The following is a 23,145-nucleotide window of genomic DNA, read 5'->3' on the forward strand; positions in this document are numbered from 1 at the left end:
AATACATAATAACCCCTAATTTAGTATCACTTTCTTAGTACAAGTTAGTTTGGAAATGCCTTTATGTTTTACCTTTTAATAATTTAGGATACTTTTTATACATTTTAAAGTATTCAGAAACTTTACATATGAAAAATAAGAATAGTTTTCTATGCGCTGCCAGTGGTAAGTAGTAAATTATAAGAATCACCCCTGCAAAAAAAAGGAAAGGCGATAGAGTCTTCCACTAATCATATTTACAGGGGCAGGAAGTAAGTGACACCTCCACCTTTTTCTTTATCAAATCAGTGTCTAAATGTACCATAGTTTGTTTATTTTTAATCTACTCACCTACTGATGGACACTTGGCTGCTTTCATATCTTGGCTATTGTAAATAATGCTGCAATGAACATAAGGATGCATGTATTGTTTTGAACCAATGTTTTGGTTTCTTTGGATATATTCTCAGAAGTGGGGTTGCTGGGTCATAAGGCAGTTCTATTTTTAATTTTTGAATGCTTTCAACATTGGCTGCACCAACCAACAGTGCATGATGGTTTCCTTTTCTCCACATCCTTGCCAACACTTGTTGTTTGATGATTTATTGATGGTAGCCACTCTGACAGGTGTGAGGTGAATCTCATTGTGCTTTTAATTTGCATTTCTCTGATGATTAATGATGTTGAGCACCTTTTCATGTGTTTGTTTGCCATCTGTATGTCCTCTTTGGAGAAATGTCTATTCAGGGTCTCTGCCCATTTTTAAATTGGATTGTTTGTTTTTTTTGGTATTGTGTTGTATAAGTTCTTTATAAATTTTGGATATTAACCCCTTATCAGATGTATCATTGGCAAATATGTTCTCCCATTCATGGGGTTGTCTTTTCATTTTGTTGATAGTTTCCTTTGCTGTGCAAAAACTTTTTAATTTAATGTATTCCCATTTTTCTTTCTTTGTTTCCCTTGCCTGAGGCAATATATCAGAAAAGATATTGCTATGAAAAATGTCTGAGAGTTTACTGCCTATGTTTTCTTCTAGGATTTTTATGGTTTTGAGTCTAACATTTAAATCTTTAATCCACTTTGTGTTTATTCTTGTGTTTGGTGTTAGAAGATGTTCTAGTTTCATTTTTTTTTGCACGTATCTGTCCAGTTTTCCCAACACTCTCTATTGAATGGAGTATCTTTAGCCCATTGTATATTTTTGCCTCCTTTGTCAAATATTAATTGACTATAAAAGCATGGGTTTATTTCTGGGCTCTCTATCTGTTCCATTGATCCCTATGTCTCAGGGCTTAAATAGCAAGTTGGTAAAAATGACAGTGCATTTCAATGATAAAATTTAAACTTCAGTTTTAAAGTTATATATATTAATAAATTTGCTTAAAAACTCACTCTATAGTAAGTCAAAAAAGTATTTTTATTAATTTTATGGCTTTTGAGGTCTTTAAAATTTAATACAACTGTGTTTCATAACAAATATACATATGTATCGTTTATACTAACATTAGGATAGGTCTGGCTCACCATCTTGCATAGTGTCTGATCACATTTCTTTTTAAAAAATATGTTTTTAGCCCTAACTGGTTTGGCTCAGTGGATAGAGCATCGGCCTGCGGACTGAAAGGTCCCAGGTTCGATTCCGGTCAAAGGCATGTGCCTTGGTTGCGGGCACATCCCCAGTAGGGGGTGTGCAGGAGGCAGCTGATCGATGTTTCTCTCCCATCGATGTTTCTGACTCTCTATCCCTCTCCCTTCCTCTCTGTAAAAAAAAATCAATAAAATATATTTTTAAAAATATGTTTTTATTGATTTAAGAGAGAGGGGAAGGGAGAGGGAGAGAGAGAGAGAAAGAGAAACATCAACCTGAGAAATATCCATTGGTTGCCTCCTGCACGCCCCCCTACTGGGGATTGAGCCTGCAACCCGGGCATGTGCCCTGACTGGGAATTGAATTGGTGACCTTTTGGTGCATGGGATGACCCTAACATTTTGGTGCATGGGATGACACTCACCCAACTGAGCCACACTGGCCAGGGCGTGATCATATTTCTGTTTATAGATCACAATATACTGTATATACATACTATATATTAACATACATATGTTGATTAGTGTATCTGGATTTTAACGTGTTGTGTTTTTCCTTTTTACATATGTAAGATAATGAATACATTGATCTTTTTTCCTGACACTTGAACTGAATTCCAAATAGCGTAACATTTTCTAGATGAACTTTTCTCAGTTTGAAATAATTAATCACAGTTTGTTGAAGTAATTAATTTCAGTTTGTCACCAGTAATGGTCTGTGTCCTTCCTAATTAAGAGACTAATTCAGGAAAACATGGGAAGCAATTTACTCTGGCACATAATTAATTAGTGAGAACTGTCATTTATATGTATTCTTTTGGGCAGCTGTTGAATTAAACCTGAAGGGATTGATACCCATATATGGTTTTGAGGTCTACATGTTGGATAAGGTGAATAAATAAGTCACAGAAAAAATACAAGACCAAAAAGAAAGCGTAAGGCAATGTATTATGTAGGTGGTACAATTTTTAGGTCTTTGGTTTTACTTATTTTCTGTCAAAAACCCTATTAATAGTCATAGCCAAGGAAAGACACCAGCCTTTTAAGTTGAAGTGAAAATCTAGAATAGAATTATCTAGTGATCAAGTACTTAGGCCTTTGTCAGGGACAGCACAGGAATGGTTTAATTTCTAGAGAGATTTACAGTTGTATAAAATGCTTTCATGTATATCATTTCATTTAATGGGCAGGAAACTGTTATGTGTAAGATAGGAAAGGCTTGCTTTAATTTTACTCCTAATGTTGCCTTTGTTCTAATCTTTACACAGACACTCACTCTCATTTTTATCTGACAAGCATCAGCCTAGCTCCTTAGGTTGAAAAGTGAACCGAATTTGGTATGAGTGCTCCTTTACATGAAAGAGTTGTATTTAAGGAATTAATCCAAAGTAGAACAGATAATTTAAAATGTTACAAAGCCTCACTAGTCTTTGAAGACTAGGCTTTTAATATTACAATTGAGCCTGCTTAACTTTGATTCCAAGTCAGTAGGTAGTAATTCTGATCTTATCATCATTAAAGGCAACATTTCTTGAGTGCCCATTACGAAAAGTAAAGTGTGATTTATACCTCTAATTAAAACAGTTTGTGACTCTTCTCATCTTAAAGAGATGAACACAAGGAATAGTATAGAAAACAGAAAGAAGGAAAAGTAATGTCGCAGAAGTCAAAGCAAGCGGTGCCCGCTGAAGGAAAGGGTTACTTAGAGATTCTGTTTCCTATATTGTTCTTTGTGTTCATCTCTGATTTGGAACGTGTTAGTCTATTGACCCTTTAGGTAACCAAGGTGATCTTATCTCAGGGGCATGTGGCAGGATGCTCAACTAAGTTATTAGGAAGAAGCCCATGTTGTTTAAAGTCTTTTGGCCTGCCTTAGCCTGTTTGGTTCAGCGGATAGAGCATCAGCCTGTGCACTGAAGGGTCCCAGATTCTATTCTGGTCAAGGGCATGTACCTGGGTTGCAGGCTCCTCCCTGGCCCCCCAGGCCCTGGTTGGGGCTTATGCTTGACCTTAAATGTGTTTCTCTCACATTGATATTTCTCTCGGTCTTTCCCTCTCTCTTCCACTCTCTAAATATCATTGGAAAAATATCCTAGGGTGAGGATTAAAAAAACAAAAACAATTTTTGGCCTATCACGGCCACTTCAGTTTTCAAATGGGACTGCAGGTCACTTAACCTTTCCTTTCTTAATTCTGAGATCTCAAAATCTTTGATTTTATCTTTTCCGAAAATCTCATCAGGATCATTGGCTCTTAATTTTCTGGATGAATGAACAATTCAATGACAATTTCCTGAGACTGGTTGTTTTTATATTTTTGAAGAAGCCTATTTTGAATTATGGAAATACTTCGGAAGCATCCATCTTTTGTAATTAGGACATTGGCACTCTTTTTTCATAATTGTGCATAGTGTTTGTTTTGCACATGGTAGTTGATGAGCACTTTTCCCAGATTAAACTGCTTTTTTCTCAGTAGCTATGACCAACAGATCTTTTAGTGTTCCCACACGAACCATGAGGAAAAGAAGACCCCGGAGTCGTATTGCTTGCTCCGGGTCACCCAGATCCCATCTGTGGGGCAGATCCTGAGTTTGGTCTCCCAGTGCCATAGCCTTTGCCTTTCCCGGATGCTTACGGTTTCTTCTTATTAGGCTGAATTGTATGAAATTGTTAATATATGAATATTTGACCTACAATAAAAAGCAATTTCATATGCTACTACAAAAACAAAGAAACAAACAAAACCACCCCAAACAAACAAACAAACAAAACCTCTATTTAAGAAAAGCTCATTTTGCAGGCTGGCAGAGGTTAATGGGGGGAAAAAGATAAACTTCTTTAAGGGGGATACACTCTTGGTCATCAATGTCTGACAATGAAGAGCCAGAGTAACAAGCTGACTTTGAGAGGACGCTTGTCTCCTCTAACTTAACAGCATGGACTGAGGAGCCACAGTGTGTGGGTTTGAATCCAGCCTCCCCTCTCACTACCCTACGAGCAGTGTGACCTTAAACACTTCGCCTCTTAGTGCCTCCCTGTCTTCACTGTTTAAGATTCAGTACGTTATTTTCATCAGTATCTGGCATTATTATAAGGACTATAACTGTGTGTGTTAAATAAACTGGAGATGAGAAATAGAGATAGACTATGTTTTGGTCAATGCATTAAATAACTTTGTAACCCTTTCAAAATGCTATTTATTAGATAGTTTGAAATTAAGTGAATGTAGAATATTAAATTAGGTTAACATAGTAGTAATTTACCCATGTGAAGTTTGTACATTCATTTTAAATGTACAAATGGTTCAACTAGATGTGAGAGTGAGTGTATACAATGAATTACCCCTTACTTTCAGGAAATGAATGAAGTTTCCTCACAAGCATTCTTTCCCCAATATTCCTTTCAAATTTTTAATGCTAAAGTGCCACTCAAAAACAGCCCCAAAAGGACTGTGACACTTCCCCACTCAAGTACAGATCAGTGACTTAATTAATGACTTCCCATGGCCAAGGGATTAATGTGACTATAAAATGCACATCTGCAGAAATGGTGGTTGATTTTCTTGTTTTCCTATAGCCTTCAGTTTTCTATACAGTCTTCAAAAATTTCAGAAGAATGTGTGGGACACAGAAAGGAGAAAAGAATGTGCATTGATAACCATCTATGGACTGTGCTAAGTGCTTTACAGGGTAAGAATAAAGTCATCTATATAATAAAAGCCTAAGCAACTGTTACAGCGGAACGACCAGAATGACTGGTTGCTATGATGTGCACTGACCACCAGGGGGCAGACACTGCCCCCTGGTGGTCAGTGTACTCCCACAGGGGTTGCACCGCTCAGCCAAAAGCCAGGCTCATGGCTGCTGAGCACAGCAGCGGTGGCTGGAGCCTCTCCCACCTCTGCGGCAGTGCTAAGGAGCAGCAAGCTGAGTGGTAAGGGGCAGCAAGTAGGCGGGTGGTAGGGAGCAAGGGGTCCCGGACTGCAAGAGGGCTGCCCCCCAGTGCACGAATTTCGTGCACCAGGCCTCTAGTTATATATATATATAAAAGCCTAAAGGACCGAACGTCCGAATGACTAAACGACCGGTCGCTATGACACGCACTGACCACCAGGGGGGGCAGACGCTCAATGCAGGAGCTGCACCCTGGTGGTCAGTGCACTCCCACAGTGGGAGCGCTGCTCAGCTGACTGATGGGCGCTAGACACAGGGCTCACGGCTGGCTGCTGCAGCCCGGAGTCCACAGCGGAGCAGCAGCGAGCCTATCGAGTGACGGTGGCAGGCACAGTGGGGCCGGGATGAGCAGGAGCAGCAGGCAGGAGCAGCAGGTGGCATTGGACTGCTGGCCCAATCCCCGCAGGCTATGCTGAGGGACCCCACCAATGCACGAATCCATGCACCGGGCCTCTAGTATTATATGAAAGGCGAGTGAAGTGCTCTGATTCCTATGTTGACTCTATCAAATCAAATACAAAATTAATTAAAATACTTCATTTGAATCTTGTGAAAGAGAAATACTGGCTAAATGGAGTTGAAGTCTAGTTAGGCAGTGAGATCAGAGAGCCCCTAATTCTTCAAATAAAAAATCCATGGATTCTGGGATCAGATGTGTCATTTCTTCTGAGGTTACTGAGAGAATTTTCAGAGTGAACACTAACCCACTATTACTTATCTTTTAAAAGCATATATTTTGTAACCATCCCATTCATTTAGAACAATGGTTTTCAGCTGGTGTGCCTCAAGAATTTTTAAAACACACAATACCTGACTATTTAGTCAAGGGCACTGACCTCTATCCCTTAGATTGTCAAATAAAAAAATGACAAAAGCCAATATGACAATAGCCACCTGGTGTGAATGAATCAAAATTATACCTATTTTTTTGTCAGATCAGCAAAGAATATTTTTTTTCTGTGTGCCACAGAATTTTAGTAATACAGAATGAAAAGAAATAATAAATGAAAACACGTTCCATCTTGTTATTCTACACCAGTCTTAATGTTTTACTTTTCTTGCAGTCTCTTTATTTCAGCTCATCCTATGTGATTAAGACACTTTTTGTTCAACAATCATTTCCATACTTTAAAATAAAAGAAAATCAACCCTAAGAATGACATTTATAAACTAGAGAACTTCCAAGTAAAAGGAAAACAGTGAAGAAGGACAGGGAACCCATTTCATATCGGGAACGGTTATAGTAACTGGGCACGTACAGACAGGCCGTGAGAATATTTGTCACATTTTGAAATGGGAAAAGGTGCTTAGGATGCAGAATCGGGGCTCATGGTTTGAAGTAATGGTGAGGAACCTTTTGGACCTTTTATAGAAATGTTTGTGAGAATTACCATTGTCCAGGAGAGGCCTGGATTGCTTCAGAGTGGTCATCGCTCAAGTAGTGATTGAAATGCATAAACAGGATATTAAATATTTATGAGATGTTGTTGAACGATTTCTTCTCTGGGTGGAATTTGGAACAAACTGACTCCTAATTTCTTGTTCAGATATGCTCTTGTTTATAAATGTCTTTATAAAATGTGATGTATGGGTATAATATTCCTGACGTGGTGTGGGATATGCAGAGTGCTTTGGGTTTCCTGGTTTATACCAGATCATTTCGGCTCTTTAGGTATATGACCTCCCGGGGCAACCTCTGATAAATCAGTCTGAGATTACATTAGCTTTCTGAGCCTCTGTACTTACTGATGGGACATGTATGAAAGAGACTAAAGAAAGGTTGGGAGGAAAAAAGGTCAAGTGTGTTCTTTCAGCTCTCCCTAGTCATACATTTGTATTAGGGATCTTGTAGTTAAGAAACAGGCCATGTGAAAAAGAATGTTGTTGGTACACGATTTATTGCTACCTTTAAAGGGGAAAAACACCACTATAATTTATTGGACGTTACTTAATGCCATTCAGATTGGGGGTGGGTAGGAGAGAATATATGAATTATCCAAGGGTCCTACATGAAAAACAACAACACATTTGGCTGATGTGGGTGCAAATGAGAAAGAAGATACAATCTACAATAAGTAAACTCCTTAATTATTGTAAAAGATACTTGAGATTGTTTCGAAATGACTGTTTCGTAAACTGGTGTATTTCCTGCATCTAGTACATTAGCTCACACATGGTTTGCACTCAGTAAGTATTGTCAGATAAATGAATTGTATTTATTTGACCTTTAATTGAATCCGGAAAATGAGTTGCAGCACATTTTCCATGTCTCTGAGTACCAGGGCCCTGGTCCTTGAGTAGTTTGCTCCACTAATCTTGTTTCCATGGTAAAATGAATTTGCATCTGCTCTCTAGGGGTATGTAGGAGGTTGGCAACATCTCTGTTAATTGTGAGGTCACCCGAAAGACCTGGCAGTGATGAGTCCTTCCCCACATCGCAGCTGTGCAGCTTTCTCCGTGGTCTCATTCAGTTCCACTTCAGGCGCATAACGGGGCTGGAACTGCATGAGATACGTGCCGTCAGTGCTCATCACCATGGTGAGTGGCTCTGAAAAATCAGTGCGTAACTAACCCTTTAACAGAATACATCAGCTCATTAAGTGCTAGGGTAGGTGGCAGGTTGGAAGCCCCCTTTAAAACTTAGTAAGTTTAAAACTTAGTCAATAAGTTTAAATTCTTCTCATGTCTCCCCAAAATGTAAGAAAAGTAGGTAACATTGTGGCAACTTTTGAGAGCCCTGGCTGATTAGGTCAGGGCAATCTTCCTTTGCTCAGTTTTTGCTGTTGAGCTTAGCAGAACCATGAGTTCATGTGTTTGTTCATCGTGCATAGGACTGCTAAAGTTTTAACTTGAGCAATCTGGGCTAGACGAGGCAATAGCTTTTCTTCAGAAGGAAATGAATGAGAGTTTTTTTCTTTAAAGCCACTTCTAGAAAGAAATTCTGAGTTTTAAAAAATCAACTATACAACCTCACCAGCCTCCTTTGCTGATTCCTTCTCTACTTCTCGATGTTAGGGTCCTCAGGGTTTGGTCTTAGACGCTTTTCTGTTCCTTCTCTACACTCTCTTTCTGGGTAGCATCACTTACCCCATGGATTGAAAAATGTTGGCAGCTCCCAAATATAAGTCTCCAGCTCAAAATCCGCCGCTAAACTCCATACCCCAAATATCTACTTGATTTCTCAACTTGGATGTTTCACATGATTTCGAACCTAATTTGTTCCCATAAGACACTTTGATTCTCTGTCCCTAAAATTTGTTTCATCCTCAGTGTCTGGCATTTATATCTCTCTATCACAGACATCTACTTACTCTTCTTGAGTACTGAAGCTATAAACTCTGGAGTCATCCTTAATTCTTTCGTTATTGTCCCTCCACGTTCCAACATCTAAACCATTAACAAATTAGAGTGGTTGCCCTCTGGTGTGTATGAGAATCCAAAATTAATCTCAAATGCACTTAACTTTTCTACATGTCTTCAGTTCAGCCACCCTGTGTTGCTTCCTTGGTCTAGCCACCATGATCTCGCACTTGAACTATTATAACTAACTGGTCTCCCCGATTCTACTCTTATCACCTTATAATCTGTTTTCCAAAAAGAACAAGAATGACTTTCTTCAAAATTTATATCAAATTATGCCATCCACTGACAGTTGCTTCCTATTTTAGGTCAAATAAAATCTAAATGTCTTATGGTCTTCAGAGTTCTATGAATCATGCCCTGCCAAACCCTCTGTTCTATTTTTGCTGCTATAATGATTGTCTGTGATTCTTGCCACTGTCTCAGACTCTATGTCAGTTCTTTAACTGTGTGCTGACTCATGTATTGGTCTTCCTCACTTACAGACTTTACATTGATGCCACTTTAATATTGCAGTTGCCTCTCAGCAAGTCTTACTTCAACCTCTTTTTTTTAAATTAAAGTATAATCTAAGTCATATATGTACATCATTTGAAAAGTCAGTACTTACTACAAAAATTATATTGGAAAAAATGAACATTCCTGCCCCCTCCTCTCCATCCTTGACTTCTGCCTGCTGGGAGCAATTACATTTCTTTTGATAGTTGTCTGGTTTCTATGTTGCTAAGTAGTATAGTTATTTATTCTTTGTTTTTCATTTTTAAAATATTTTACTGTGACATAAACATATGAGACCCAAACATACTTTGTTATGAGTAAATTTATAATTTCTTAAGGATATTTGTCTGAATACCTATTTTTTCCCTGTCTTTCCCCCTAATATATAAGGTTCATGAAGACAGAGATTATTTTCATCTTTGAATACTTAGTATACTGCCAACTTGTAGGTACTCAGTGGGTATATTTGTAGTGACCATTAAATAATCATCAAGAAGATACCGTGGAATGTAGCTTTTGAAAACACTGGTTGATAAACTTAGGATAAGCTTAGAAGTAGGTTAAAAACTGGACTTGCTCAATATCAACTAGCTTTTTGCATATTTAAAGAATCCATAGACATCCCAAGAGATCAATTAAAAATCACTTAAGCAACAAGAGATTACAGTAAAGTGAATGGATATAAGAAAGTATATGAAAATCATAGCTTTTCTTGATGTGAGCAAAAATTAGACTATATAAAATGAGAAAAGAGATAACCTTTATAATACAAAAAATTAATCATTTTGGATAAGTAAATTTAGGATGGAACATTCATTTTCCATTTTACCAGTTTTTACCACTTCCTTTTCACTTCTTCAACATAGAACAGCTTCTGTTTTTTATACTTTTGATGCTCTTTATCTGTAATACAGTTAAAAAGGAACATTTTGAAATTGTCTTTAAATCTATATCTCTGTCAAATGTGGGGAAAAAGAGGACATTAGTTTTAAAGAAAATGGGAGAGAAAGCATTTTTTTTTTTCGTTTGTAAGAGTGAAATCTAGTCCTGTATAATTATTATATAGACTAGAGGCCCGATGCATGAAGATTCGTGCAAGAATGGGCCTTCCTTCCCCTGGCTGCTGGCACCGCCTTTGCTCCGGCCCAGAGCCGCCTTTCCGCCTTTCCGCCTTTCCGCCTTCCCACACTGCAGAGGCCCGGAGCTGCTGGGGAAGTGAAGACTGCCCCACCCCCAGCTGCGGCACCTGCATATGCAAATTAATCCACCAGCTTTGTTGGGTTAATTTGCATACCCACTCCTGATTGGCTGGTGGGTGTCACAAAGGTATGGTCAATTTGCATCTTTCTCTTTTATTAGTGTAGATAGACTAAGACTGTGTTGTAAGACCATAAGTACAGAAGCCATCATGATGCGTCCCATAGTAAAATCTGTAACCAGTGTTCAAGAAAGATAGATGGTCTAAAAACCAATGGAGGATTTAATCAGGATTTATTTTGAATGTGAGTCAAATTAATGACACTGTGTGGAATGCCCCTGAGTTCTTTTCTAATAATCATTTCCCATGTATCACTCTGTTTGAACTGTACTACCTTTGCTTTTCCTTAAACATGCTAGGCTTATTCTAATCTCAGGGTCTTTGTTTCTCCGTCTGCCTGGAACATTCTCCCCATACACCTTGGCCTGGCCATCTCCCAAACTCTAGGTCTCTGCTCAGATGTCACGTCACCCGAAAGGCCATCCACTCTCTAACCCCTTCATGGGATTTGGCACCTGACTTCATATTATACATATAAAACTTTTCATTGAGTAAATAGGACTTTAGGGACATCTTCATAAAACAAGTGGCATGTCTTTTTTTCTTTCTGGTCTTCCTTCTGGTGTTGTTCACACTTAGGTTGTGAAAAGTTCCCTGGTAAGTTTAGTCACAGAAAGTCTCTGGTAATTACAATATTTGGTAATCGACAGTCCACATTCACATATAGTTAACATTTTTCTGCCATCCACCCTCCACATCCAGGCCTTCTTAGAGCTAATCACTCCCAGTGAAGAAGGCGGATGAAGTTGGAGTCCTCAGTACTTCCCCACCTACAGCTTTCATGCCTCCTGCTCAGTATTGCGCTTCCTCTGGCTCCTCTAGGACTGAGCCATAGGGGAGGCGAGTGGCAGGAGAATGTTCACGTGACTGGCAGTGTCATGGAATGGTGTTGCTGGGCACTACTTTTTTAAAAATCCTCACCTGAGGATGTTTTATTGATGTTTTTGCTTTTAGAAAGGGTAAGGAGGAGAGAGAAGAGAAAGAGGGAGAGAGATACATTGATTGGTTGCCTCCTGTATACACCCCAACTGGGGATCGGACCTGCAACCTGGGCATGTGCCCTAACCAAGAATCAAACCCGAAACCTTTTGGTTCACCAGATGACGCTCCAACAACTGAGCCACACTGGCCAGGGCGAGCGCTATTTTTGATGACTGCTTAGGATGAACTCTCTCATGGGAGAGTCTCCTCTTCAGAAACACCATCAGTCTCTGGGGTCTCACTCTTGTCTTTTGAAGAGGGTTAATTCATCTTCCCTGGATGGTCACTTTCAGCTCCTACTGTGGCCTGTAGGCTATATTTTAACCTTATTTTATATTGTGAAACAGAACACTGACATAACTATGTATATAAACCATCAACGTAAGCTCATTAACCAATGGTCACAGAGCAGTTGTGTGTAACTTTGACCCAGTTGAATAAGTAGCACATTGTCTCCCTCCCTAAAGTATAAGTTAGTGATGTGTCTTCCAACCTCATTCGCTGCTGCACCCTTAGCTCTGGCTGTACAAAGTTGGTACTCATAGGCATTTTATTGACTAGAGGATCAAATGAATGAATAGCCAATAAAATTATAATACATTTAAAGGACAGACTATTATTCAGCAATTAAAAACACAAGCTTATAAAGATTATTTAATACTATTAAGAAACAAAATAGTCCTAACCGGTTTGGCTCAGTGGATAGAGTGTTGGCCTGCGGACTGAAAGGTCCCAGGTTTGATTCTGGTCAAGGGCATGCACCTGGGTTGCAGGCACATCCCCAGTAAGAGGCGTACAGGAGGCAGCTGATCGATGTTTCTCTCTCATCGATGTTTCTAATGCTCTATCCCTCTACCTTCCTCTCTGTAAAAAATCAATAAAATATATTTTAAAAAAAAAGAAACAAAATAGCTATTAAAGCTATTCTTAACTGGGAAAAAGAAGTAGAATATAAAACTCAGATATGTATGTATGTGTATAGGAACACACATGCACACACACTGATACATACACACACATATGCTTATATATACTTGTGTGTGTAAATAGACTAGAAAGAAATAGTATATACATACGTTATAATTGTGCCATATGACAGGATTTGGGATGGTTATTTTCTTTCTTTAACTACGTTTTTAAATGTTCTGCTAGTTAAAAGTTAGGTTTTAAGATCATATTTTAAGAGAGTAAACAAAAAAGAGAACTAAAAGAAAGGAAGAAGGACAGGAAACTAAAATCTGGAACTATTCTCCCAGATCTGCCATGGGAGAGTTATTGGGCATCCACCATGGAGGAAGCCCGGAGTGAAAACCCTGGGCCACTCAGAAAGCCAGTGTGCTCTTGGCAGCTTGTAAATCTGGTCACAGAAAACTGTCAGCCCCAGATAAAGCTCAGGGCTGAGTGCAATATTTTGTCTTCTGCTTCGTGAGGGATGGGGCCTGGCCTTGGTGATATCAGATTTTGGACATCGACCATCTGTGAGGTGTTGCGCTTGACGTCAAATCCTTAGTGCAAAATTTTTTAAAGATGAGAGTTCTTTGGAATAACAGTCATATGGCAGGCCTAGCCTCTTTCAGATAGCCTCACGAAGGCAGCGCGCGTCTGAAGCCAGGCAATCTTTGGTTTGAATTCTGTTTCACCACAGATTGATTTGTGACCTTAGAATGCAAGAATACTTTTTGAAACTCTAAAACGGGTGAGATTAACATAGGTGTCTCAAGCTGGCTGTTTCTGATTCAATGAAATCATGTATATACAGTGTCTGGCATACAGTCATAATATTTTCTTATCTTATTGTTTTCTTTGAAATACTTTTACATACATTTGAAAAGAGAAGAGTGAAGGGCTCTATAATTACTGAAGCCTGGGTAACTGGGAAAAGGAGTCATGAACAGAGGGAAGACTTGGGAGGAGAATGTTGGTACCACTGCAGTGAGATGAGAAGTGGCAGACGTGGAGAGTGGATCTCGAATGGAAGCAGTGGGATGGGAGGGGGATTTGGGAGTCATCTCCAGAGAGGGGGTGATAAAACCACGGGAGGTGATAAGTGCAGAGCAATTGCTGAGCAGAGACCAGCCTTGGAGTGAGGAACACCGGCCTGTTTAAGGAAGCAGAAACAGTGGCTAGAGAAAAAGAAAACTAGAGCGACACAGAGGAGAAAAATTGTCCGGGGTCAAATGCCTTCGAGAGGAGAGTAAAGGAAAGGAAACTGTAGGTGACCCAGAACAATTTCTGGAGTCCAGTGCGGCAAACTAGAATGCAGGTGAAAATGGAAGTAGAATGTAGGTAGCAAGCAAATTTAGAGTGATGGACTAAAACCAAAAACCAGTTTGGAAATGGGGAGCCGTAGATTCCAGCCCTGACATTCACATGAGTTCAGGGGAATCATGCAGCATTTCTAGGCCTTGGTTTTCTTGATTTTTAAAGCGCCAGTGATGGCAGGACGGTTTCCTTTTTACATTGTAGTTTGTGATTCTCTTTGAAGCCCTTTGTCAGGGAAAGAAAATGGAGTGGTGTTCATAACGTTACTTGAAAGCTTTTTCTAAAACTAGAACTTGGGCCCCTAAAGAAAGCAACAGAACTGCCAGAGGAAGAGATCAAATTGTAGTCCTCCCCCCTCCCCCCACAATGGAGCCCCAGGTGGAGTAAATAGACCCCTCTCGAGGGCAGTGAGTGGATATGATTTCTTTGATCTCAAGAAGGAAGAATACATTGAGTTACAAGCAGTATTCCTTGAGCACCTGTTGTGTAGCAGACCTTGTGCATTGGAGGCATGGCGAGAGGCTCTGTGGCCAAAGCCTTCCCTCAGACAGCTCATGGTCCAATCAGAGAGACCCCACAACAATAACCACACTGGGTTTATTAGTGTGACAGTGGGAAAGGTCCAGGGTAGAAGTGGATAAGGGAGGCAGTGGTTACTTTGGAGAGAGAACAGGGTTGGCTTGAATTTGAAGAAATAACTCTCGATCCTGACAGTGACTTTCTGGAAAGAGAAAGCAGCACATGCCACGTACCAAGATGTAATCATGCAGCTGGAAGATTTTTGGAAACATGTTACAATAGAAAGCTTGTTCACACAATTAAAATTGGTTTGTTAGGGTTACATATGAAGTTTAAGTAGTAAAAATAAAGCTGGAATGATAAGCAAGACTTTGTCATGACTTGATACCGTATCTGTCTTCATTAAGGACTTGGTGTTTATCCCTGTGGGTGTGAAGGGGAAAAGAAAGGGTCGAGTCAGACAGAGTATTTTAGTAGAAGGCAGTAGGATAGATGTGGTGTCAGAGGTGTATTTTCATACAGATTTGTGTGTGTACATAGAATGCACAAATGCATGAAAAAATACTCCCATTTATAGTAATATTGAAAATGACATTTTAAAAATAAAGCGTAAAACAAACTTATAGTAAAATTCATGTCTCGCTTATATTATGCTTACATTTTAAAGTATATAATGCTGTATTTACTTAATGAGATAGATATTCTAACATTACCATACAAGAAAATGCATAAGAAAATATGCATTGAATTTGAAGCCGAACTTGTGTAGACATTCAGATCATGTAGAGCATCAGACAAATATTTGTCTAAAGTGTTTTTACAAGCATATACCGATGCCAAACTTTTCAGCAACTTCTGTTACTGTTGTTTAGAAATGAAACACTTGTGCTACTTCCAGTGTCCTCAGGTCTTCAGGAGATGGACTTTCCTTTTGCTGTCAAGCACTTGGTCATTTGATGTTCCCAATTATATGGGTTCATGTTATTTTTTGGCTACATTTCTCCAGTTCCCTTCTCAAGCCAGGCCTCTTCTTGAACTGTTTCTGAGACTCAAAGTCCTCTTTGCCCTTGTTCCCAATGCCTCCTCTCATAGGGAGCCACCTTGCCGCAGTCTTAGCCAAAGCCTGCTATTCTTTAGGACTCCTTTTGTGTCCTGAAGTTATAAGATCTACCACCTAATGTCCCGTAGCACTAATGGAATTTAGTTCGTGTGATATGCTACATACATGTGCGCATGCACGCGCGCACACACACATTTAAAGGATATTCTCAAAGACTCTCACAATACACGTTTGAGCCTCAGATAAAATACTTTCAGCCAGTTCAGTTAAAGGTTAGCTAGAAAACCAAGGTTTTGTAAAATACAGACAAGTTTAAGAAAGCGCATGGAAGGATGAAGGGAACACTTGAGAAAAATAACCACAGTAGTGTTTCAGTTTTGTGAGTGAACAGGAAGTGAGGCCATGAAAGGGAGGGAGGTAACCCAGTAGGAGTGGGAACCAGAGTGGAGAGTGCCAGGTTGCTTTCTAATTGTTTAGTTAATTTTTAGTTATGTTTCTACTAGAGCCCTGGTGCACGAAATTCACGCATGGGTAGGGTCCCTAGGCCTGGTCGGCAATCAGGCCTGATCAGGGCCTTCCGGCTGCTGGCCGGGGCTTTCCTTCTGCCTGCCGGCGGGGCCGCTGTCTCTGCTGCCAGCTGCCGGCTGGGGCCTTCCTTCGTTCCACGCTGCACCCTGGTGGTCAGTGCACATCATAGCGAGCGATAGAATTCCCGGTCTCCTGGTCGAACTCCCGTGGGGACACTTTACATATTAGCCTTTTATATATAGAGATTAGAGCTTTGTAATCTGTTTGTCTATTTAATAGACCATGGTTCATTTAAATTTGAACAAATGCAACATAGATATTTGGTGAATTGAAGAAACAATATATAAAAATTCGTGCATATTGGCCAAATTAAATTTCATGTTGTGATTAGAAGTTGGTGGCAGTATCAGTAAACCTACATGTAAATCAATGTTAATAGTTGTTTTCAAAAGCACAGAGGCATCTAAATAGAGAAATGAAATATCAGAACCAGTAAGAAAAGACATGGCTGGCAACACCTTTATGTAAGTTATGGTAAATGTGCAAAACACTGAAATTCTTGCTAAATCATCAAATCAAAGAATAACATTCAGTGACAAAAGAACAGATGCCACCATATGAGGAAATGTACATGATGACAGAAATAAGGTAGGGAATAACTGTGAAACTTAATTTCATTGCCAAATATTTGCATGAAATGTCTCATTGAAAAATCTAAAAAGAGCAACTGGGAGTAAAACACATATATATTCTGCATTTATTTTAGATAAGGGACAGTGTCCTATTAATTCACATAATCTTTTCTTTCCTTCTAAAATGGAAAGGACAATATTTGCCCTAAAGTGAGTGCTGCTTCATTGTGGATTGTCAAACACAGAAGCCCTTGTGCAGAGAAGTTAGCATGGATTTGTGTTCTTCCAGGGCCTGTACAATTATAGTACAGATAAAACCATCTATTTTATTAGTGGAAAAAGTAAGCCCTTTGTGGAGACACAGAAAACCTTAAGATTTTCTGCAATTCTTTTTAATACAAGTTGTTATCTTGAAAGAAACCAACCTCAGCTAGAGCACTTCCCATGCTGCAGGATAGTATTCTGATCTCAGACAGGAAACGTGTCCATGGAGAGAGAACACCCAACGTGCCCCGGAGTGAACTGAGCCGCACACTGTGGTCAGACAGTAAATATACATTGAATGAATAACATTTTTTTTCTTTTTTAAATATATTTTATTGATTTTTTACAGAGAGGAAGAGAGAGGGACAGAGAGTTAGAAACATCGATGAGAGAGAAACATCGATGAGCTGCCTCTTGCACGCCTCCTACAGGGGATGTGCCCACAACCAAGGTACATGCCCCTGACCGGAATCGAACCTGGGACCCTTGAGTCCGCAGGCCGACGCTCTATCCACTGAGCCAAACCGGTTTCGGCCATTTTTTTTCTTTTTAAGTTGGTCCTTCTCCTTTTAAAAATGTCTATAGTGTCATTTTAAAATCACATGAAAAATGCCCCAAATATGTACATATTTTTAAAAATTTATTTTAAAAAAATATTTTTATTGATTTCAGAGAGGAAGGGAGTGGGAGAAAGAGATAGAAACATCAATGATGAGAAAGAATCATTGATTGGCTGCCTCCTGCACGCCCCCTATTGGAGATTGAGCCCACAATCCCAGGTATGTGCCTTGACCAGGAATCAAACCGTGACCTCCTGGTTCATAGGTTGATGCTCAACCACTGAGCCATGCCGGCTGGACAAATATATACATATTTTAAAAGAATAATATTTTAAAATAATCATTAGGGTAAATCTTTTTTTGCATTATCCCCACCCCCAAATGATGTGTGCATGTGAGCTTGCACTGGTGTGTGTGTGTGTGTGTGAGAGAGAGAGAGAGAGAGAGAGAGAGAGAGAGAGAGAGAGAGAGAAGGGGAGGGGGAAGAAAGAGGTTAGGGGAAGACTGGGAGAGAGAGAGGGGAAAAGGGAGTGAGGGAGAGAGAAGGGGACAGATAGAGGTGGTGTAACTATTATTTTTTAAATATATTTTTATTGATTTCAGAGAGGAACGGAGAGGGGGAGAGAGGTAGAAACATCAATGATGAGAGAGAATCACTGATCAACTGCCTCCTGCATGCCCTGCACTAGGGATCAAGCCTGCAACCTGGGCATGTGCCCTGAGCAGTATTCGAACCGTGACCTCCTGGTTCATAGGTTGACGCTCAACCACTGAGCTATGCTGGCCGAGTGGAACTGTTATTCTAGTTCTTCAGAATTCTATTGGTGATATAATAAAATGAAATTGATGAGGATTTTTAGATTACTTAAGGTATCTTGTAATGTTAATTCTTACAGAATGATATGAGGTAGCATATTCGCAATCACCTGAACTTTTTGTATGGAAGATGCAATATACTCTAATCATTAGAACAAAGCAAAAGAAAAAGCCTCTTCTATACTTCTAAGGAAAATGTACTTTTTTAAAATGTAGATTTATTTTTTCTTACTATTCAGCTTGGGAGAATTACTGTGTCTGAAAAAGTAATTATATTATTACTGTGGTAGGTATATGTGGATCAAATTAAAATGAACTATATATAATTAATGCAAAGCAGAATTATGAACTTTGATATTAGCAGATTGGGTATGAATAATGCAGGTTCTAAGGGATTATTCAAAAATATTTACTAAAGAGTTAACAGAGTGATCATATATATATATATATTACAGTGGAGTAAAATAAAATTGAAAAGATTAAGTCATATGTTCTTCCATGTGGAATATTTTCCTAGTTATAATGCAAATTTATTCTAAAAATGGAAAGAAATGACTAGGCTTAGCTTCAATATAATAAAAGGATACCTACTTGTTATGAGTTCTTTTTATTGATCATAACCATATTTTTACAGTTTTTAGCCCTCTGCCCACAATTGTGAACTTTAAAATCCACTTTTTTGGCATTGAATGAAATGAAACTTATTTATGTAAGTGATGCTCTTTCTTCTCCTGTAATTTATTGTTCACAGGTTTTCAAAATGTTTAGTAGAAGGCTTTAAGAATATTTTATATAATGACTTTAATGCTATGTCTCCTCTTATGTTTGCTTTGATATGTTACATGACTTACTTTGTTAAATTATGATTGTCAAAAAGTTGGACTATGTCTCGTATGCAATTAAAAGCTGTATTGCTCTTCTGTACATGCCGTACATGTAAGTGAACCCATGGGTCTCCCAAAGTGAGCCTTTAACATTCCAGAAGTTTTACTGTGCATCTGTTGCTGGCATCTAGCCTCCCACCCACACAGGCTAAGACTAACTAAATGAAGTTTATGCTAGTGTAATAAAGTACATAAAGATGAAGTAATAAAATGGGAAGACAGTTACTTTATTATGCGGTTGCTCGAATAGCTTCACTAGAAGAATGTATGCACATATGTGAAAGAAAATAGTGTGCGAGTAGGAGAACCCAGAAAGTAATTTATTCAAATGGTATTTCTTACATGTCTTTTTATGTTATTTATTCCAGATGGGATTCATACAGCTCAATGAGGACTTCATATTCATTGAACCACTCAATGATACAGTGGCGATAACGGGTCACCCGCACCGTGTATATAGGCAGAAAAGGTCCGTGCAGGAGAAAGTCACAGAGAAGCCAACTCCTCACAGTCATTACTGTGGTATCATTTCAGGTAATGCCCTTTGAAAGATTTAACTAACTATTCAATGTGGGGGGGTGGGGGGAGCAATATGAAATGGATCCGTCAAAAATTCTATCCATCCATCCATTCATTTACTAGCTTTATCTTTTTTCTTTGGTTAATGACAATTAAATCTATTTTCAGCTCATTTTTTAGTTTTCTGGGAAGTGCCATCTTTTAATATCAAGAAATGTGAACTCACAAGGACTTCAGAGATTAATATATAATATACCCCACATCTCTCCTGAATTGTGAAGTGTTTCTCTTGGCATGTGGGTCATCTCACTGGAATAGAAATGACACTGAGAATCCTGAAGCTGATCCTGTGAGCTCCTGGTTTGGCCAGAAGCATCTTTTTACTCTTTCTTTTTCTTTTTAAAAAATTTTAAACATTTTACCCAAGTAAAACTCATCTTGGAGGTTAAAATTATCAGAGGGATAGGAAGAAGAGTAAAAAATTTCTTTGGCTTTTATTCTCAGTATCAGCACACCCTAAATCTGGCAGTTTCAGAGGCACATAAACATTCCTAACCATCAAACCCTTGTCTCTGCCTGTCTGCCAGTACTTCACAGACATGAAATGGTGACTATTTTGTGCACTTTCTTACTTCCTTTGGCAGAGCTTTGTGGCATTAGCAAGAATGGCAGGGGAAATGAATGATTTCTCTTACATAAGTAGGATCTGGAAGTCGTAGCCAACATTCAGAAAATAATGAGTTTCCCTAGGACCAATTTTTAGACATCTAAACCAGACATCTCAGTGAATATTCACTGATATTAGATTAGAATCTGAGGAAATATGAATTTATTGAAGAATTCTTGGTGCAAAGATTTTAAAATTTGACTTGCAGATTTCAAATTAGGTGTTAGCGCCAAGATATTAAGTCTAAAGTTGGTTATGGTTTTGAGGCTGATTTGGATATATGAATTATGACAAGAGTAACATTTGCAGAGGCTATAGGATGTTCATATCCTCAATTGCGTAGGGTGTTTGGATTCAGAAAGAATTACAATATGTTTCTATTTAGATATATTCATCTCAAATCAATCTGTGATTTCTGTTTTATTTTGTGAAAGGTCATAATATCAGTCTTTATGGGAATCATCTTCAGAAGTGGTTAAGTGAATCTCTGTCACACCATTCAGTGTACATGATCAAGTAAATTTAAAAAAGACACATCTCTCTTCTCTATTCTAAGAATTATAGCAAAAGGCATACAACAGCTGAATGGATGTCATAGCACTATGAACAAGCAACAGAATGGCTTTTGTATGGTGAAATGACAACAGCAACCACAGCTTGAATTTAGTCCATTTAAGGAGATAGCTTTGTATGAGTTATACTGTAGTAAATTCCAGCTGTCTAGACACCCATGTTACATGGGTGACAGAAAGCAGGCTTTGTGTGCGTCACTATGTATGGGGGAAAGATTGCTAGAAATTTTTTAATTTTAATAGGTTTATAAAGCATAAATACTTGGTTCACATTTGACAAACATTTCTCATGAAGTTTTAATTATTTTTTTTGTTAGGCATAACTGTTATATGTTAATTGACCTATCTGTACCAAGCACTTGCAAACAAGAAGTGCTAAGCTGTCATCAGTTGGATGATTTACTGAGCTTACCTATTTTCAGTGTCTTTTTAAGAGCCTAGAATTTTTTTTTTCAATTTTTTTTATTAAGGTATTATATGTGTACATATCTTACCATTGCCACCCCCCACCCCACTCAAGAGCCTAGAATTTAAAAAATCATTTTAAAATTAACAGTTTATGAAATAAAATGTTTATTTACTTATACTGAGATGTCTAATTATAGCTCTTACTTCAGGCTGATATATTCACCTATTAAACACATGATTCAAATTTGAATAACATTGCAGTATTTGCCTTTGCACAATCCTATATAATAAAAGCCTAATATGTAAATTGACCGAACGGTGGAATGACCAGTGGAATGACAGGTCACTATGACACACACTGACCACCAGGGGGCAGATGCTCAGTGCAGGAGCTGTCCCCAGCCCAGAGGCCCCAGGCCAGCCAAGGCGGGTGCCAGCAGGGGCCTTGAGATCTCTCCACCGGTCACCCTGCAGAGGGAGGTGACTGGTGGTGGCGGCGGCGGGGTTGGGGCCGGCGAGCGGGTGGGGCCAGGCCAGCCAAGGCAGGTGCCAATGGAGGCCCCCCAATTGCCTCACAGAGAGAGGCGACTGGTGGTGGTGGCAGGGGGCGGGGCCAGCGAATGGGTGGCTCCAGGCCGGCCAAGGCAGGTGCCAGTGGGGCTCCCCCCGATTGCCCCACAGATCGGCCCTGATCGCCGGCCAGGCCTAGGGACCTTACCCATGCACGAATTTCATGCACCGGGCCTCTAGTGGAATCATAAAGTTTACTTGTATTCAACTTAGTCTTTGTATGATTCCCTTTCTGCATTTTGATGCCTTAGTATATTATGTTTACATTTATTTATTATATGAATATTTTCTGAAAACAGGGATCTTTATACTTTAAGACAGCCTTGTTGTATTCTTTTATTAAAATGTAATGTAGAGGAAGGGAAGGCACATGAGGTTGAGGGTCAGAGGCCCTGAGTTTAAGGCACACCTTCAGTCCCACTCCAGTGAGGTACTCTTTTTCAATTCTCTTAAAATTTTGAAGTTTAGCTTCATTATTTGCAACATAAGCATGACCAGTTGCCTCACAGTGATGTGGAGTTAAAAGGCACAGCTCATATTCTCAAGAGGCAACTAATGTATTATTTTATTTTAAATATTCTATTTATTGATTGACTTGAGAGAAAGAGAGGAACAAGGGAGGGGGGAGGGGAGAGACAGAGACATCGATTTGTTTTTCCACTTATTGATGCATTCATTTGTTGATTCTTGTTTGTGTCCTGACTGGAAATCGAACCCACAACCTTGGCATATTGGGACAATGCTCTTACCAACTGAGCTACCAGGCCAGGGCATCACTGTATTATTTTGGACAAACTGGTGAAGGAGTAATTACACTGTAGTGTGGTAAGAACTGTGACAGCCTCAGTACACAAGATCCCCGGCTTCACTGTTGGGGGGCTGAACCTCAAAGATCAAATAAAACTTATCCACCCTGCAGGAAGAAAAGAGAACAGAGTGTACAGGTTGAGTTAATGGACTTTGGGGTCAGACTGCCTGTTTTCACATTCTTGTGCTACCACTTCCTAGCTTGGTGGCTTTGGAAAACTTTATCTCTCGAAAGCTCCATTTATAATATAAAAAACGGGGATACTGATACCCGAAGCTCAGGGTTGTCGTCAGAATTAAATGACATTATGTGTGCAAGTGAAAAACGTGTGTGAAATCTTTAGTGCATGTTGTTAGTTGGGGAAAGCGTTTAGGCCGAAGGAACAATGGCATCGCCTC

At 39.2% G+C, this 23,145-nt stretch overlaps 1 protein-coding gene across 1 annotated transcript in view; it reads left to right on the forward strand.

Annotated features, from left to right (window-relative positions):
* Positions 1-23,145, forward strand: part of ADAMTS19 (ADAM metallopeptidase with thrombospondin type 1 motif 19) — a 201,004-nt gene that overhangs the window by 18,216 nt on the left and 159,643 nt on the right. The window contains exon 3 of the mRNA XM_054716991.1: positions 19,572-19,737. Within this exon, the coding sequence (XP_054572966.1) occupies positions 19,572-19,737 (166 nt within the window). The remainder of the gene's footprint in view (positions 1-19,571; positions 19,738-23,145) is intronic.

The sequence above is a fragment of the Eptesicus fuscus genome, chromosome 6, assembly GCF_027574615.1.
Source record: "Eptesicus fuscus isolate TK198812 chromosome 6, DD_ASM_mEF_20220401, whole genome shotgun sequence".
In the NCBI taxonomy this organism is placed as follows: domain Eukaryota; kingdom Metazoa; phylum Chordata; class Mammalia; order Chiroptera; family Vespertilionidae; genus Eptesicus; species Eptesicus fuscus.